Source organism: Patagioenas fasciata, chromosome 2, assembly GCF_037038585.1.
Source record: "Patagioenas fasciata isolate bPatFas1 chromosome 2, bPatFas1.hap1, whole genome shotgun sequence".
In the NCBI taxonomy this organism is placed as follows: domain Eukaryota; kingdom Metazoa; phylum Chordata; class Aves; order Columbiformes; family Columbidae; genus Patagioenas; species Patagioenas fasciata.
In genome coordinates this window covers 70,345,619-70,364,554 of record NC_092521.1, presented here as the reverse complement: position 1 = coordinate 70,364,554, position 18,936 = coordinate 70,345,619, and the positions used below count along the sequence as shown (strand labels likewise).

General features: G+C 42.6%; 1 protein-coding gene across 3 annotated transcripts in view; it reads right to left on the bottom strand.

The window, feature by feature from the left end:
- TMEM245 (transmembrane protein 245) overlaps positions 1-13,821 on the bottom strand; it is an 87,338-nt gene extending 73,517 nt beyond the window's left edge. For 2 of the 3 annotated variants that reach the window (XM_065830595.2, XM_065830596.2), the window contains exons 1-2: positions 13,020-13,821; positions 955-1,072 (exon numbers count right to left, since the gene is read on the bottom strand). In XM_065830595.2, the coding sequence (XP_065686667.1) occupies positions 955-1,072; positions 13,020-13,646 (745 nt within the window). In that variant the 5' untranslated portion in view covers positions 13,647-13,821. The remainder of the gene's footprint in view (positions 1-954; positions 1,073-13,019) is intronic. The other variant, XM_065830594.2, reaches the window with a different exon arrangement.
- Positions 13,822-18,936: the final 5,115 nt, after the last annotated feature.

Below are 18,936 nucleotides of genomic sequence, written 5' to 3'. Positions count from 1 at the left end.
ATTACATGAAAATACACACAAAATAAAAACTTTTTAGATATCAGAGGCAAATCAAGTTCCACCAAAAAGTCTACACTTATGTTAGATCTCCACTGAGTGGCAGCAAGCAGTGCCTTCTTGGGTTTTGGTTTTTCAGCTAGTACTCCCCAGCAAATACAAGACTGTCAAAATGTAAGCAAATGCAAAGCCATTACTTGTAGCTTAAAGCCTCAGGAAAGTGTCCCCCCACAGCCAGAACAACTTTTGAAACCTGCTGCTAAAGCAAAGTAAATCCTGAAGTATGCTGTGAAGCCTTCCATCATGACAGCATTCTATTATTTGCATGATACTTCTACCATAAACTCTTTGATGTGATAATATAATCTGACAATCCGTTATATTAAATATGTAAAATAAATCTAATACCAATAGATTACTATAATGTTATATTTGTATTAACAGATTATACAGATTACTAGAAGTTTTATTTGACATTGTTGATATCATATCAACATTCTTGTTGACTATTGATAGTATTTTTTTTTCTCCTATTCCTACTATGAAACTAATTTTAAAGCTTGAGCCTCGGTTAATAGCAGGCTTTCAAGAAAATACTAATATTAAAAATCTTCACAAGTGTATGTCTAAATCCACCCCCATGTGACCCCAGCCCTTTCTCACTGTCAGGGAGTCAGTACCAGGTCAGTGAGTCAAATCAGGGAAAGCCATGGGAGGTACCAACTGGGCAGAAGGAGTGGAAGATGTATGTCGCTCAGAATCTTGAAGCCTTCCCATTCCTTACTCCAAGACTCTCTGCTGGCCACATGCAGCCAGAATTACTGAGCAGAGAAAACAGCCTGCATGTCAGCTAAGACACCACTATAACGATTTAGCAGAAGGACAAGCGAGCAGCTTTATTTGCCAGACAACAGAATCCCAGAAGACACATTAGAATAATAACTCCTTGTTACTCACCTAAGTGAAAGAGCAGCATAATCCAGACAGGGACAGAGACTGCTTTTAAGTAACGCTCAGTGCTTATATTCCACTTGAATGAAACCATCAGCAGGTAACCAACTACCAGCGTCCATATCTTTAAGAAAAAGATACACACAGGTATGTATACATACAGGAGTACAATACAACTATATTTTGATGTGTGTGTATACACACATGTGCACACTCCCCTGTCATATTGAGAGAACTGAAGTCAAGTTCTATTCATTAAGAAGCCTACATTTCAGAACTCTCTATTAATTACAGGAGTTTTTGCTCCACGTAAGAGAAATGTAAAGTTTGTGCAAAGTGTATGGACAAGCTAGACATATCTTTGGTCTGCCTTCAGTATGGGTCTAATGCAAATGAGTATACACGCTTTGCTGGACAAAAACCCTGAACGAAGATGTTTTTGCAGCTGAGACCAAGCAGCTACTCTGAACTACTACTGAAAGGTGAGAACCTCAATGAAACGGGGCCACCAGTGGCACCAGTGGGGCCACAGGGAGACAGAGCCAGCAGAGCACCACTCGTTCCAGCACAGAGCAGCTTGCCAGCTCCTGTGTTCCAGTCCAAAGAGACAAAGGGGGTTTTAAGCCAAACACGGCCATTAGAAAGCAGAACAAAAACTGCTCTTCCTCAGCAGTGTTTTTCCACAAAAGAGCCATGCTTTTAAATGACTCGTGACACAGAATTGTATCAAATATTTAACTAAAACCACTAAAGATACAGAAAAATGTCTGTGACAACATATCAAGAGACAGATTGCTGCTTCTCACTGCCTTCTACACCTCTGCTCATTGGATAAATCACAGTAGAAAATTCTAATTAAGAAACTTCAGATGAAGAATCTGAGCTTGAAAATGCTGAAAAGAATCAAGCAGAAACCAAAAGACGTAACAGGAGGTGAAAAGCAGCTACTCAGCAGATGTGAAATAAGAAAGATATGAAGACTTGTGAAGATATGAAGACTTGTGTTGCATTCTTAAAAGAAAAAAAAAAAAATCTGACATTTCTGGCTGAAAGTCAACAAACATTCCCTATCCACAATCAGCTTAAGACACCTTCAAACTGACACTTATAAATCAATACTAGCCTAATGGAGTTTAAACATAACTTCTGTTAACAGCATCTAACGAATCAGATGTCACCATAAGAAGTAAGAGTGTACCGGCAGATGCACAGAATGAGCCATTGGACAGAACACACCACAAGAGCTTCCACCTCTTTACTCTGCACCGTATGACTCACGCTGAAGAGGAAACAGTCCCTGTGAAAAGCAGGTTTGTGCGACTACTCCCATGCACCTAATTGAGGAAATCTTAAGTGTACCGAATTCAGCAGACAAGCAGTGATGTACCCTTTTCATACCAATCTTTCTTATCAAAATTGATCAGTCCAGCTTTTCACTGCTATAAGTAGCTCTGTTTTGCATCAACAGAGCTGTGTATGGCCAAATGTGGACTCAAGACAAACGCCTAAAACTAACACAACTCTTAGACACTAAGACTAAAGTCATGAACAACAAAAAAATTAAATACATGACAGCACCTATTTAACAGCAAAGGTTCGTAACAAATTCATTCACAAGACATATTAGTGCATAACAGTAACTGCAAGAGAACTCAGCATGAAGATTCTATCCTACTCCCTAACATATGCCACACAGCATATTTGTATGATAAAACACCAAAAAAAAGCAAGGAGGCTAAAAGGGCACAAAGCTAAGTTTAACAGCCAACAAAGCAAAACATGTTGAACTGCTTTTAGCTATCCAGGTAGCTGAACTAGAAGCTAGCATTTCAGGGTTTAGGTATTCAATAATTTTTTGTAAGTTACAATTATTCATCAGTTCTCATTTCTAAAAGCTTAGCAGATGATCCAAGCAAAATTATTTCTTAGTTCTATTGAATAGAGAGCAACAGCTTATTTTAAAGTAAACAAGTCATCTTGTTTCAGAGATCAAACAATAACAATCCTAAAAACCTGTGGAATCAATTGATTGGTGCAAGGAGTTTAATTTCAGTGATACCATGGAGTAATCAGTTCCTTATCAGTTAATGTTATAGCCAAGCACTTCCCTACGCTGCATGGGAACTAGGGTAGCCGACTTCCAACAATTCACAGCTGAAAGCAACTGACAAAGCAAATTAATCTAAATTGACATGGACTAGGAATTCATCCCATATTAACTTGCCAACAGCCTTATTTTTTCCCTTAACCCTTTAAATGCATGTTATGGAACCTTTCTCACTGTTTTTCTGAATGGCCTCCAATAGTTCTGGTCAAAAGAGCATGAGAATATTAATAGCCTCTTTACTATTACATGTCCATCTCAACAACTGACACCATGGAAACGAAGAATAAAAGATAATGCCTACTTTCATTAAAGTTAAGCTACTGCAATTACTGCACTGAAACTAGAATGGATACAGATTCCATGCTAAACCAAAACACCTATAAATTTGATTTATGAGAGTATACAGCTAACCAGTAACACTTTTGATATTGCAGAATACATTAGCTACCACAACTATTTATTTATCAAGCTGAAGTCAGTTGCAGATGCCTTTCACCACATACTCTGAGATTTTAAATGTCTGTTCACTCACAGTATTTATAGACATGCACAACTCTAATTATATCATAAATTATAATCTAATGTTTAGCCTGGAGAACAGGAGACTGAGGGGAGATCTTACTGCTGTCTACAATTAACAGAAAGCAAGTGATAGGACGGGAGCAAATGGCCTCAAGTTGCACCAGGGGAGGTTTAGATAGGATATTAGGAAAAATTTCTTCATGGAAAGCGTTGTCAGGCTTTGGAACAGGCTGCCCAGGAAGTGGTGGAGCCACTATCCCTGGAGGTGTTTAAATGACCTGTAGCTCAAGTCAGGAACATGGTATAGTGCCAGAGTCAGGTTAATGGTTGGACTTGATGAGGGTCTCTTCCAACCAAAAGATTCTAACTCCAGTATATATAGTTTAATACTGTTATCTTTCCTTCTTCCTTCTCTCACATCTCTTCACTGCCTGAACAGACAACAAATACCTAATTTCTCACATCTCCTCCGCATTTTGTAGCACCCCTTGCAAACTGAACGAAATGCTGGTTTGCCTTGAGACATAAAAAGTAAAACTGCCTGCTTCCCTGAATAAACAGCTGGAATACTGCAGGGCAACTTATTGGATTTCAGCATCCAATTTTGTGTTGCAGTGGTAAATTTAAAAGGCCAGGTTTAGAGATGTCCAGGCAAGTCTGAAGGGCTTCAGTTCTCTTTAAATTGCCAACTGGAGGCAAAATTACACCATAGAAAGATGCAGCTTTTATGTTACACTCAAGCATCTGCTTCAGTGTTTTTTCTTTTAAATTACAGTGTTGGAAAGTCTAGTATTTATCAGCATGACCGCATCACCAGTGCTACTGAAAGTCTGCTTCCAGTTCCAATTAAAGGTGAGAGAATTTGACAATGTGAGACACTGGTGGCTTTGGCATCATTTTTCAATGAGAACAAACTCTTTCTTACTACTAAACTCTTGACCACATTTATACTGATGAGTAAAATTCTTTATTTACACAGTTTACTCCCTTTTTTTTTTCCCCTATCAGCATGCTAATCTCTAAGGGAGAGGTTTTACAGATAAGCTTAATCATTAATAATAGCTCACTGCTACTTAAAGTGGAGGTTTATTTCCTCCCACTGCCAGTCAGGTGGGTCCCACCTCTTCTGCACACCAGCTTCAACATTCAGCCAGCCAGCTCAAGCTCCCACAGCTGATAAAAAACTACCTGGAAAAAAAACCCAAGAGTTTATAATCTAAGTCAGTGATAGCTAAACAGACTCACGGAGATGACAGGCACTGACAATGGGGCAACTGAAGCATATCTCAGAAGTCTGGATAAGCAAGAACAGTTCCTCAGGGGCAGCAAAGCTGTTGGAAGGACTCAGACTTCTGCAGAACGTCGCCTCAACAACTCAGTACCCTGCAGGGAACACATTTCCCACCTGCTTCATGCAAACCACCCCATGGTAAACACAACAGTGAAGACTCAGTAGAATAACCAGAGTTACTTCTTTTGCCAACCTTCCAAAAGTTCCCAATTTTTAACAATTCAGGACATACCAAATCGTATGTCTCAACTCTTTTGTTTTCTAGTTGTAGCTGTACACCCTCCTTTTGCCATTTCAAAGTTTTTTTTTCCAGGTTGCCCTTTTCCACTTGAATATCATACAGCGAAGTTTTTTAGCGTTTGTATAGGTGGGATTTTTTTGTTTGTTTGTTTTGTTTTGGGTTTGGGTTTCTGTGTGCGTTTGGTTATTTTGTTTCTTGGTTGGTTTTGCTTGTTTATTTTAAATTGAGATATCTAAAGCCATTTGATGAAACTATGGATCCAATTCAAACGGTTTCCTGTTTTCCAGTTAGTTTCAGGATTATGATCAAAAAAGGTCCTAACTACCTCACCACTTCCCTTTAACATTTAAAAATAAAATTTTCATTTGGAAATAGAGATTTTCATTAGTTTTTCTTAAAATAGGAAATCCTTAAAAACATGGACCAAACATTCACACGGCACTTTTGCAAACTTGTAAAACAGTGCTGCACTGAGCAACCCCGACTGAAGAAGCGATCTTATTACAGCAATTCATTACTTCTACCTCCTCCTCAGTGGCAATGCAGGCCAGTGAAGGAAAATGAACCTACTGCAAAAGCTGGGCAGAATAGCGTTGGACTTGAAAATAGAAGTGACACAAGGCATTAAATGCATTGCTAAAAGCCAAACTGTTTTCCATATGAACCTCACAGTGTTTTTTTTGTCTGTTCATTTGAAAATAGTTTTCTAAACAATAAAAACATAATGAGGCAGGTGAGGAATTACGAAAATATCATTTTGATGACAATTTTCAGAATCAAAATTGATTCCATGTGGCTTTACTATACATTCCACAGTACACAGGAGGAAATATGCCACAATGTGCAGAGTTTGGTAGAATAAAGGAAGTATAACTGCCCTTCAATTAGCATAGAGACAGTCTCTGTTGAACAGATATAAAACAAAACAAAAAAAGAACAACCAAAACCAACTAATCACGCATTTAATACTATTGCCCACCTCAGAGCAAACTTGACCACCTCTTTCCTTCTTTAAGGAAGCTGCCATTCCTCTAAGCAGGTAAATGACATCCTGATTTTTTTTTCCTAAGTGAACGTAAGTACACATAAACATGACAGACTGGGTTATTCCTAGTCCTCTACCCAAAGGACTAGAACAGCAGATCAGTTTTATTTCTTCTAGAACCCTCATATATCCATGTAGACATGTTTGGCATTAACACACAGACTGCTAAACCATGTGAAACAGAAACCTGGTGTTTAGCTAGACTACCCCGTTCTGAAACGGTAACATTATGAACTTTCAATTAGAATCCTGGGACAGGTGAGAGAACTGACCATCAGAGTCAACACTGTCACACACAGGTTAAAAGTGTTTTCAATGTGTCCTGCAACCTTCCCACTCTGTGAATTTAAGGAAATCCACTAAATCTAAGATATCCAGAAGCCTGCAGCTACAGATGTTGAAAGTACTCCCCCTTTAGTTCACTTTTTCTGTCTTAGTACAGATGTTATTTATGAGAAACTCCATTAATAAAAATGCTATTCAGAAATCAAACTTTTCAAGATTCACTTGTGAAAAGGGGTTTTTCAGAGCACATCAAATTCTCCCCCTGCAGACAGAGTAACAGTCCTCTGACACGCTTCATGACAACACTTTGACAAGAAATTGTACCTCACCATACACAACTTCTTCATTTTCTTGCTTTATTACAGAGAGCACAGTTTTGCTGGACAGTTCCATAATAGCCATGCATTTCAGAAGTGGTAAAAAAAGGAAATCTTGTGTTCAAATAATACATATTAATACAAAAATATAACTAATTTTATGTAGCATATATCATTAGGCTCAAGGCTAGCTTCAGCTTACTGCCTGCGACTGCAGTTTATACATATAAATCTAAATAAGTTGATAAGCCTTTTCATGAAAGGTACCTCACGGCAGTTTCTCCCAAAGCTGGGGGTGGGTGTGGAAGGGAAAAATTAAAGGTGGAAAAGAAAACACTATCAACATCTCAGTCTTTCCCTGCCCTTCCTCATCCTGTTTTTAAATAGGCCACACATAGTCTCTACACAGTTGATCTCTACCAAGTTGTGAAAACAAACCCAAAACTGTGGTTTTGGTAAGATATGTTTGCCGTCAGTACCTAGCTGTATGACTGATATGCCATGATACCAAATAATGAAAGGATTAATATAAACAGCAGAAAGAATACTTAAGGGCTTTTTCAGGTGTGGGGTTTTTTATGCTGGACAAGTTTTAGAAACCTGCAAGCTTGCTCTAAGGAAGGGAAGAAAAAACAACAAAAAAACCCCTACTGAAACACTCCAGAAACAGAAATTATATGCACCTTAAAAATCAGAACTCTCTTTTTCTCATTTATAGCTATACCTACATTATAGTCAAACATTACCCTTTCCTTTGCTACAATAGAAATTGCGCATCAGATAAACTTGACAAAACATTGATTTTTTTTGCCTCCATAGGTGATATTCAACAGCACTGTGGAAACCAAGCATCTTGGCACCTGAAACCCAAAACGTTTGCAAGAAGCATGTCTGAGAATTCCAGCCTGCAAGGGTTACTTTAGGGACTGCGGATATATAGTGCCAACACAAACTGAGTTTTCCAGTGTTTCCAGATTTGCCCAGCACTGTAGTGAGGAAAGGATTGTTTAGGCCTCCTAACTGCATGCTAACTGTGCTAGAACAACGCAAGTTGTACTTAGTACAGAGACACAAAAATACAGTGACATGCACACACATGAGCAAACAATTCTGACCCTGACCAGTAACTTGTGACAAACCAAGGAAGAAAGACTTGCCATGGGAGAAAGATTTTGACAGCCCTGTAACCAAGTTCACTCCAAAGAATTCTGTCAATTATGACTGCACCCAATTTAATTTACTAGGATGAACTTCAGAGTCAATGTAGAACAGTTGTATAATTCATTTCATGTGCTAGGACAAACTAACTGTTTTCTAAATAAACATGAACATGTGAACCCTTCTGAAAAAAAAATAAATACAACCAATAGCTGGCATTTCCTGTATATTACCATCAGTGTAAAACATCAGGCTAAAGTAGTTTGAACTCTTGCCACAAAGCAGAACAATTTCCCGTACCTTAGATACAATGCTGGATACAAGGCATACTTGCTACAAAACCAGGATGACAAGGAAGTCCATGATTAGTCTGCAGATGGTATGCTAACTGCAAGGGTAATCATGCTGAAATTGCCATAGCATATAAACCTGTCAGGGTATATTCAGTCCACTACGGGACAAACTCCACTCCTTTTCACAAAAGGAAAAAAAAAAAAAAGAAACAACACACACAAACAAAACAAACAAACAAAAACAAAACACCACACAGAAAAGTATTGACCTTCCCTATCACACATAACTGAAGTCCATGTAGACTGCATGTCCTCTACATAAGACTTCTACAAACAAGCCACAGAGAAGGCTGGAGTCAGAGCAAGGAACTCATCTGGAATTTATAACCAGCTCCTAGCTTTAAGGCCCAGCAGCCTACTACATTTCTTGAGCAAGGTTCTTCAAAGATGATGTGGGAACTGTAAAGCACAAAGAGAGAGAAAAGGAGACAGTGGGAACAAGACACTTGTAGACTAACCTAAGATCTTGGACTTGTTCTTCAAATACAGTGTTTTGCAATCATCGATCAAACAGTCCTATCCTGGAGGTATCTAGGGTTCTTAATTCCTAAATTGCAGGTGTGACTTAAGAACCACAGACAGGAACATAACCATTTGCATACCTTCACTCATCAACACCATGAATGGCCTTCCCAGACTTAAGGACAACAGTACAACAAAGCTCTGTAACACACTGGTGCCAAGCTACAGTTCACTATAACATTTTCACATGCCATTGCTGCATTTGGAGAACAATTTTTTTTTCCTGGAACAGAAGAGAATTTCTGTTTCATGGCCTAGTAGATACCATAAAAATACCTTTAGAAAACACCAAATTGATATCCCAAAATCTATACTGTTCCAAGTCAAATTCTCTCATTTCTCTAGTACAGCAGAAGGAACCAGAATAGGAGAAGGCAACCTTGCATGTGCTTCCTCTCTGTAAGTATCAGCACCATCCAAGCGGCGCAAAGCTCGAAATAACAATAAATACCCTGTACACCTTTGCAACCCACAGCAAAATCACTGGTGGCTGGAGCACAAGATCAAAATTACCATAAACAAATGTACTGTGCTAGTCAGATACTGGTTTCACACTTGCTCATCTCTTTTATGCTTTTAATGATTTATATATCATATTCTTGGCAAGAACGTATTCTTTGCTAAGGGGCAAATCTACTTATTTTATGTTAATTAAGTTACTCCGTATCAAAATATTTCAAAACACAGAAATAAAGACTGGCTTAGTGGGCTGCTAAAAGAAACACTGAAAGAAATGAAAATACCATTACTTTTATTTATCACATAGAGTATCTAACTAACAATAACAGTTGTAATGCTCATGCTAGATAACATAAAGAAAGAACCATGGAGGATTCGGATCCCAGGGAAGAACAGTGCAATGGAGCAAACTGACTCACAATACCCAAAATTCCTGTTCGGCTAACAGGTAGACTGTACACATGCAGAGTCCTACAGTATAATACAGCAATTAAATGGCTTTAAAATGCCTAACTAAAGTTAAATCAGATGCTATTAACTGTTCCAGCTCAAGGCTCCTCAGCAGCATGGATAAAATTCAGTTTTTCTGCTACAGCTCTGAGATAATACAACTCAGGTAGCTGCAAAATTAAAAAAAACTGGAACGATGAAACACTGTAAAGCATACAGATGATTCCAGGTTGAGTTGAGGTTATTTACAAAGGGAAGCTCACAGTTTCTTTCTTATGTAGGGTCCCAGAAATAAACATAAGCAGTCTGCTTGGAAAGCTACTGCAACTGGTTTGCTCAAGGAAGTCCACGGCCAGTTATTCTGACATGAACCCAAAATCTTCCAATGGAACTCAAGTCAGAGGAGTTCTGGGAACTTAACTTTTCCCTGGTTAAAATCATAACAGCACTTCAATGAAATCAAGTGTTATAAGAGAAACACCAGTGCAAAACAGAAGTATCAGATACTGCTAAACAAAATTGCACTGAGCATGCACAGACACCCAGCAGTGCATTTCAACCATAGCTATGAGGTTAAATCACTGCAACTTCCTTTTGTACCCTTATATGTACCCAGTGTAAGTCCAGCTTAATTAACCAAGTTTGAATAAAGGACTGGATGTAGCCAAGTCAGTTAGTGTAGCAATATCGCTGAATTATTAAAAATAAAACGGGTAGGCCAATGCACAGGAAAGTCTTAAGTTTATCAAGTAAATTGTGTGGCAACTAACCAAAGCTTCCCATCAGTATCAAGCCACGCTTACATTCCTCCACCACTCAGCTGAAGGTAAAGAAGGTTGCATCTTGCCTCTATAAAAATAGAGTGTCTCTGTCTATCTACTCAGTTTTAATTATACTTCTAAGGACAAAACAGACCAGAAACAGACCTCTCCTGACATTTTCCAGTGTATGACAACACTTCAGCATGGAAAGCCTAGAAAATCCCTTCTTCCACTGTTTGTTCACCTTCAAGAGACAAAACACATCCTCCAGTCCATCCTATTCACACTAGAAATAGCTCAAAATATCCTTTGTCAGTACATCCAGCAGATCTATTACTTTTTTGTTTCAGGTATACACCTTCACAGCTGTGTTTGAGGTATCAGCATGCACCAGTTCCATCAAAGGGATAAAATTAGTATTCAAAGAACATGTGCAATTCAAAATCAGAAACATGGACAAGCTTGTTATAGTTTGGGTTTTTGTTTTTTGGGGGTTTTTTGGTTCTTTTTTGTTGGCAATTCCTCTCTCTTGCCCACATAAAAAGATCAGGTTTAGATAGTTCTTCGTTTTTATCTTCATGTATCTCTATATCCCCATTAAACCTTGTATGTAATTTTCCACCTACAGGGGGGTGGGTGCTGTTTTGTTTGTTTAAAGAACTAGAGCAGTGTTTTTGACACTAGGCAATCTGGGCATGCCAATCATACATCAGCCTCGACAGGCTGGAGAGTTGGGCAGAGCAAAAATTAATGAAATATAACAAGGGCAAGTGTAGAGTCTTGCATCTGGGTAGGAACAACCCTGGGTTCCAGTATAAGTTGGAGAACGACCTGTTAGAGAGCGGTGTAGGGGAAAAGGACCAGGGGGTCCTGATAAACAGCAGGATGACCATGAGCCAGCACTGTGGCCTTGTGGTCAAGAAGGCCAATGGCATCCTGGGGTGTAATAGAAGGGGTGTGGTTAGTAGGTTGAGAGAGGTTCTCCTTCCCCTCTACTCTGCCCTAGGGAGAACACATCTGGAATATTGTGTCCAGTTCTGGGCCCCTCAGTTCAAGAAGGACAGGGAACTGCTGGAGAGGGTCCAGTGCAGGGCAACAAAGATGACTAAGGGAGTGGAGCACCTCCCTAATGAGGAAAGGCTGAGGGAGCTGGGGTTCTTTAGTTTGGAGAAGAGGAGACTGAGGGGCAACCTCATTAATATTTATAAATATCTAAAGGGTGAGTGTCATGAGGATGGAGCCAAGCTCTTCTCAGTGACAACCAATGATAAGACATGGGGCAATGGTAACAAACTGGAACCACAGGAGGTTCCACTTGAATTTGAGAAGAAACTTCTCAGTGAGGGTGCCATAGCACTGGAACAGGCTGCCCAGGGGGGTTGTGGAGTCTCCTACTCTGGAGACATTCAAAACCCACCTGGATACATTCCTGTGTAACCTCATCCAAGTGTTCCTGCTCTTGCAGGGGGATTGGACTAGATGATCTTTCGAGGTCCCTTCCAATCCCCAACAACCTGTGATTCTGTGATTTAATAAAAGTAAAATTTACTGAACTTCTGCACTTTCACATAACCATTTACTTCAGATTTATAGTATTTTTTGCATTTTCAATTATAACTAACAAAGTGAAAACTAGTCCTGCCAGAGGTTTTAATTAGTCTACCTACTGAAGACAACACAGAAAAAAGCAGCCTCCCAGAATCCTTATTACTATAAGTAAAATTTCTAAGTTAAAACCCCCAGCTTTATTTTTTAACATTCAAACTGAGTTTGCACCATTTGATACTTTGAAAAAAAACCCAAAATCAGTATACTGAGAAACAAGTCTACGCCCCCCCACTCCAAGTCACCAGCGGAGCTGAGCTGCTGTTTCACAACACTTGATACACATCTCACAGCTCAAGAGGAGACAGTGTTTGCCCAAGACCTCACCTGAATTACCTTTGACTTAAAAGCATCTCAAAACTGCAGCGTGACTAAAATACTGGCAGAGAAAACGTATCTGCTCCTGCTACGCCCACTCGGGTACACACAGCACCCCTCTGTGCCGTGGGTTACAACTCGGGAGCTTTTCTAAAGCTATTTTGCATATGTTTTTTTTTCCAGTGAAGACTGGGTTTGCCCTACACCACCACGACGCTGGTGCTTTGCCCCGGGGAAGCCCTGGCTCTGCTGTACCCCCCGAGCAGCGCCGCGGCCACAGTCAGGCTTACGTGCTGTGGGGACACTTCCCCGCGTCCTTTCGCCTAAAAATAAATAAATAAATAGATAAAAAGGCTGCGGCGGCTTCGAAAAGGCACCTTAACGGTTTTAAACGTCTGCGGCTGCCAGTTGCCGCCGCGGCGCAACAAGTGAGATGGCGGCCGGCACTGCGTCCCCAGCCGCCCCCCGAGGTAGCCCGGCCGCCCCCCTGCAAGCAGGCGGGCCGCATCCCAGCCCTCCCCGGTGGGCCGCGCACCTCCGAAGCGGGGCGGAGGCAACTGCCACCAGCCGCCCAGCTCCCCGCCCCGGGGGAACTCAGCCACCTCCGAGACCCCTTCCCGTCCCAGGCGGCACTCACCCACTGGCTGCTGAAGTAGTCCAGCCCCTGGCAGATGAGGCGGGCGGCTTGGGCCAGCAGCACCTGCACGCCCAGGGAGCTGCCCAGGCAGTAGAGCCCGTAGAGCAGCGGCCCCCCGGCGCCCAGGAGCAGCAACAGCCGCCGCCGCCGCAGCACCTGCTCGCCCAGCGCCTCCACCCCGTAGTTGGCGAAGCAGATGGGGAGGAGCAGGGCGGCCAGCAGGACGGGCGTGCGGGACCGGTGCAGGCGGCTCAGCCAGCGGCGACCCAGCGCCGTCAGGGAGCTCTTGAAGGGGTGCAGGAAAGTGCCGCAGAGCACAGCCCAGAGCAGCGGTCGCAGAAAGGCCTCCAGGATGAAGTAGACCAGGACGGCGGCGCCGCAGCACAGCCCCGCGAACAGCAGCGCCCCGGTGTTGTAGAAGGCCTGCTTGATCGGCTTCTCCAGCCGCGGCAGCGACATCCCCGCCGCCCCGCCCGGGCCGCTCAGCGGCAGCCGCGGCATGGCCGCCGCCGCGCCCTCCGCCCCGGCCGCACCCGCGCTGGGAGATCCCTTCGGCCGCCGCTTCTGCGCTGGCGAGTCCGGAGGGGCCGCGGCCGGAGCCGCCGGGAGCTCTCTGCTGTCAGCCATGGCGCCCGCCCCCTCCTGCCCAGCGCCGGGCACGGCCGCGGCTCCGGCCGCCGCTGCCAGGGTCGACGCGCCGCTGCCGCACGGGCGAGGGCGCGGAGAGGCGGCCGGGAGCGCCGGGCACGGTAGTGCCGCCGCACGGCTCCGGGCACGGGCGTGCGCCCAGCCCGGCGGGGAAGGGGAGTTGCCGGCCGGGCAGCGTGCTGGGAAATGTAGTTCTGCACCGGGAGAACCGGCGGCAGCGCCCCCTCTCGCAGCCCGGCCTGACGGAGCGGCGGGGGTGAACTGGAAGTCCTTCGTTTCGTCCTTCCCGCTTCGGTTACCGCGGAGTGCTGAGCGAGGCTTTCCAGCATCATCGTTACCTCTGCTGAGAAGCAGCTACAAAGATGATTAGGGGTCTGGAGAATCTTTCTTAGGAAAGACTGAGAGAGCTGGGTCTGTTCAGCCTGGAGAAAAGAAGGCTGAGAGGGGACCTTATTTGTGCTTATAAATATCTCAAGGCGGGGGGGGGGGGCGTGTCAAGAGGTTGGGACCAGACTCTTTTCAGTGGTGCTCAACGACAGAATGAGGGGCAATGGTCACAGACAAGCATAGGAGGTTCCATCTGAATATGAGGAGAAACTTCTTTACATTGAGGGTGACAGAGCACTGGAACAGGCTGCCCAGAGAGGTTGTGTGGTCTCCTCCTCTGGAGACATTCAAACCTGCCTGGAGCGATCCAGTGCAGTCTGCTGTAAGTGAACCTGCTTTAGCAGGTGGGTTGGACTAGATGGTCTTCCAGTGGTCCCTTCCAACCCCAACCATTCTGTGATTCAGTGATTTCCAAGGGCTGGAGCTTAAAAGAGCCCAGCAGCAAGCTTCACATCTTCTTCCCCATCCAACCAGCACAGCCCTGTTGCAGTTCTGTTCAACACTCTCCTGTCCCTACTGCTGCTTTAGTCTCTGGAAGCTGAAAATATTCAGAAATTTGCAGTGTCATTGCAAGGTGGAGAGCAAGACTGGTTAGACCAGATGGAGAATTTTGTCATGTTTGAACCTGCGCTAGCAACAAATTATTTAACAAGGAAGCATCTGTGCTTTTACTGGAAATTAAGCCCACTAAAAAAAGTAGTTGTTCTGTCTCATTTTTTAGATCTGACATTTGTGACGTTATGTTGCACCAAATGGAGTTATTTTGGATATAATCTAGGCAAGGGCTAATTTCCTGTATCTGGCGCGTGCCAGACCCCAGTGTCCACTCATGAAGGCAACAGCTAACGTTTTACAGGTGCTCCAGATGCCTCTATAATAAATGTGCTTGGTCCGAGCAAGTTTTGTGAGGACTGGGATCCACGACATTTGAACTAGCTCAGTGCTGGCACTGTGCTACTCAAACAATTTTCCTTTCACAGCTTAACACAACCCTTCAGCTGGTTCTGGTAACACTGCCAGAAAACCCCTAGAGGCATCTTCCTATTTCTTCTGACTGAGATGCAGCTTAGCCTTGACACTCTATTACAGAGGTTGTATTCCTCTGAACGTGTGAAAAGTGCATAGATATAGGAATTTGATTTTTTTCTTTTTAGGATTTACATGCAAGTTTAATATTATGTAACTTCATGGTAGATTTGTGTCCCCCTGGGCTTTGGTGGAGCGTTTCTTGCATGACACAGATGTCTAAAAACTGAGATTACGCTGAGCCCAATTGTTTTTAACTTGTAGAATGGGAATACAACTGTTCATAGCCCAGCTTTTAAATGCAAAGCAATATAAAGAGAAGGTACTATAGCTGAGACCAATCACCATCATCATCCCAAGGAGGAAAGGTGGAGGTTTTTCCACTCACTTCCCGTAACCGTGTTGCATCCTACAGCTGTAGGTTGGGCTGGGCCCAGACAGTTTCCTAAAGCTTTTGCTTTCCAGTCCTGAGTTGTCCATGCTGCAAAGCCTTTCCTATCAGTTACACACGCATTCATGTTTACAAAGGTCCCTCTTGCCTCCTGCAGCTCCTTGTTTTCCTTTGCTGAACAGATCACTTATAGGTTTGACAAAGTGCTTTAATTTCACGCAGCAGAGGCATTTATAGACCTGCAGGTACCTTGTTTGATCCTGATAGTGATGAGGCATTACAAGCAGTTGTCCATATGAGAAGCTTTTATTGCACCTTAAAATGATGCTCTCACTCACTGCTCTTTGATCAGATCTGCCTCCTGGCAGGGTGTTGAAATAGGTAAAAAGCACATATCAGTACGCAAACATTTTCTCTTCAGTTCCTGCAGAGCAGAGGAAGCATGCCAAAAAGAGACTCTAATGACTCATTACAATACATTTATTGCATTAACATTCAATTAGCAATCATCAATTAAGACTTACATGGGGGGAGTTGAGAGTACAAATCTTTCTGTTAGATAAGCAGAGATGCCAGCAAACCGAATCTTCATAGGCACATCCTCATTCCTTTGATTTTTCTTAACAGACTCTGGCAGTCATATTCTTCGGGAATAGAAATTAATGTCACCTCTTCGATGAGTGAAGCTATAAATATTGATTTACATAACCTGAGGATTTGGTTCATACTGTAGAAAACCTTGTCTTTCCAATTCTGTGTTTCACTATTCATTATAAACAACACATCAGAAATATTTTTTTTAAATGCAATAAAGATTTTTAACTCATTTATTACCACAACATGAACACTTGAGAACATGGACATGACCATAAATATCAGAAAACAATCTCTGAGGTAACAATTGAGGGAGGATGTGTGATCTTCATAAGAAACACCTCAAGTTGATGGAGCAACTTATCCTTGGTGCCATCTCAAACCATATCAAGGACAAGAGGGTCATTAGGGGCAGTCAACATGGCTTCACCAAGAGGAAGTCGTGCTTGACCAACCTCATCACCTTTTATGAGGACATAACGAGGTGGATGGATGATGGCAGAGTGGTGGATGTGGTCTACCTTGACTTCAGTAAAGCATTTGATACAGTCTCCCACAGCATCCTTACAGCTAAACTGAGGGACTGCAGTCTGGACAATTGGATAGCGAGGTGGACTGTGAACTGGCTGAAAGAAAGAAGCCAGAGAGTCGTGGTCAATGGGGCAGAGTCCAGTTGGAGGCCTGTATCTAGTGGAGTGCCTCAAGGGTCAGTACTGGGGCCTGTATTATTCAATGTATTAATCAGTAATTTGGACAAGGGAATTGAGTGTACTATCAGCAAGTGTGCTGATGACACCAAGCTGGGAGGAGTGGCTGATACGCCAGAAGGCTGTGCTGCCATCCAGTGAGATCTGGACAGGCTGGAGAGTTGGGCAGAGAAAAACTTAATGAAATGTAACAAGGGCAAGTGTATAGAGTCTTGCATCTGGGTAGGAACAATCCCAGGTTCCAGTATAAGCTGGGGAATGACATATTAGAGAACAGTGTAGGGAAAGGGACCTGGGGATCCTGGTGGACAGCAGGATGACCATGAGCCAGTACTGTGCTCTTGTGGCCAGGAAGGCCAATGGCATCCTGGGGTGTATTAGAAGGGGTGTGGTTAGTAGATTGAGAGGGGTTCTCCTTCCCCTCTACTCTGCCCTGGTGAGACCCCATCTGGAATATTGTGTCCAGTTCTGGGCCCCTCAGTTCAAGAAGGACAGGGAACTGCTGGAGAGAGTCCAGTGTAGGGCAACGAAGAAAATTAAGGGAGTGGAACATCCCCCTTATGAGGAAAGGCTGAGGGAGATGGGGCTCTTTAGCTTGGAGAAGACTGAGGGGTGACCTTATTAATGTTTACAAATATATAAAGGGTGAGTGTCACAAGGATGGAGCCAGGCTCTTCTCAATGACAACCAACAGTAGGACAAGGGGTAATGGGATCAAACTGGAACACAAGAGGTTCCACTTAAATTTGAGAAGAAACTTCTTCTCAGTGAGGGCAACAGAAGACCGCAACAGGCTGGCCAGGGAGGTTATGGAGTCTTCTACTCTGGAGGCATTCAAATCCTGCCTGGACACCTTCCTGTGTAACCTCATCTAGGTGTTCCTGTCTGACAGGGGGATTGGACTAGATGACCTTTTGAGGTCCCTTCCAATCCCTGACGTTCTGTGATTCTGTAAACAGATTTCAAGCAGCAACTGCAGCCTCAACAGCTGTTTTTGTTTAAGTTGAAATGTTATGTGGTTTTACATTAGATGCCAATTTAGGTATAAATTGCACTGATACATTGTGGTTTAGGCATTTTTATGGCTATAGATAAGTAGTCAACCGCAGGGTCCTAAACTACCAGAAACTCTCCAACAGTCCCTTTAGATTTTTTTTTTTGCTATTAGTAATTCTTCAGTGGTGAAGAGAGCAGCTAAGGAATGCTTTTGTGTCAGTGTAGAAAACATGTATGTGCCTAAAAATACACACGTAGCAATTATTGATAGTTCTCAGTGCTCTCCCCTGCAGAGAGAAATATAAAATGAGGTACTAAATAGGAAGAGAGAATCTTGTAACATGTGTCTGCTGTTGCACTGCCACCCACAATTTTGTATATTGATCTGAAGCTTTTTGAATCCCCTTCAATAGACCCCAGACATCCCTTGTTCTTGTTCACTTGAGGTGCGGTCAACACAGCTTAAAGTTACAAGCTGTCTAACACCTGATACCAAAATACCAGGTACTGAGGTGGCCATGAAGCAGAGGAGACAGACAACACTTACAACAGCAAGTTAAATCACAATTTTTATACCTGAAATAACCACATGGAATTATAAAACAACTCGGGAATGAAGCCACAAGGTGTCAGTACTGGCCTGTGTATTTAGAAAATAACTATCCCTACTTGAGAGACTTTCTCTTTGTTTTAGCTTGTGTTAATGAACTTCTGTGAAGGTTTGGTTGGGGTTAATCTCACTTCATTACTTCACCTCAGTTCAATGACAAACTAATATCCTCTTCAGATGAATGAAAAACACTTCACATAAACAACTGTAGTTTCAATAGTAGCAGGACCAAAGAAAAAAAAATCTTTGAAGTTCATAATTAAGATATAAACTTTGTATTTTTAGGTCACTGGCACATACATTTGTATTTTGGGATTAATTAAGATTTAATCTTTTACGCAGATCAACTGCTAAGATAAGATGACTCCAAATTAAACATCATGTACTAAACAGTGATAAAAAGAAATGAAATCCAGCTCTTGGGAATGTTGGCTCTGGTTGTACCCAGTGATTAGAGCAGTGACTTTTATTGCAGAAACAACTTTATTCAGTATCTCAGTTAAAGTATGCGGTGTTATCAGCAGTGCTATACCTGAATGATTCGTGTAGAAGGCTACA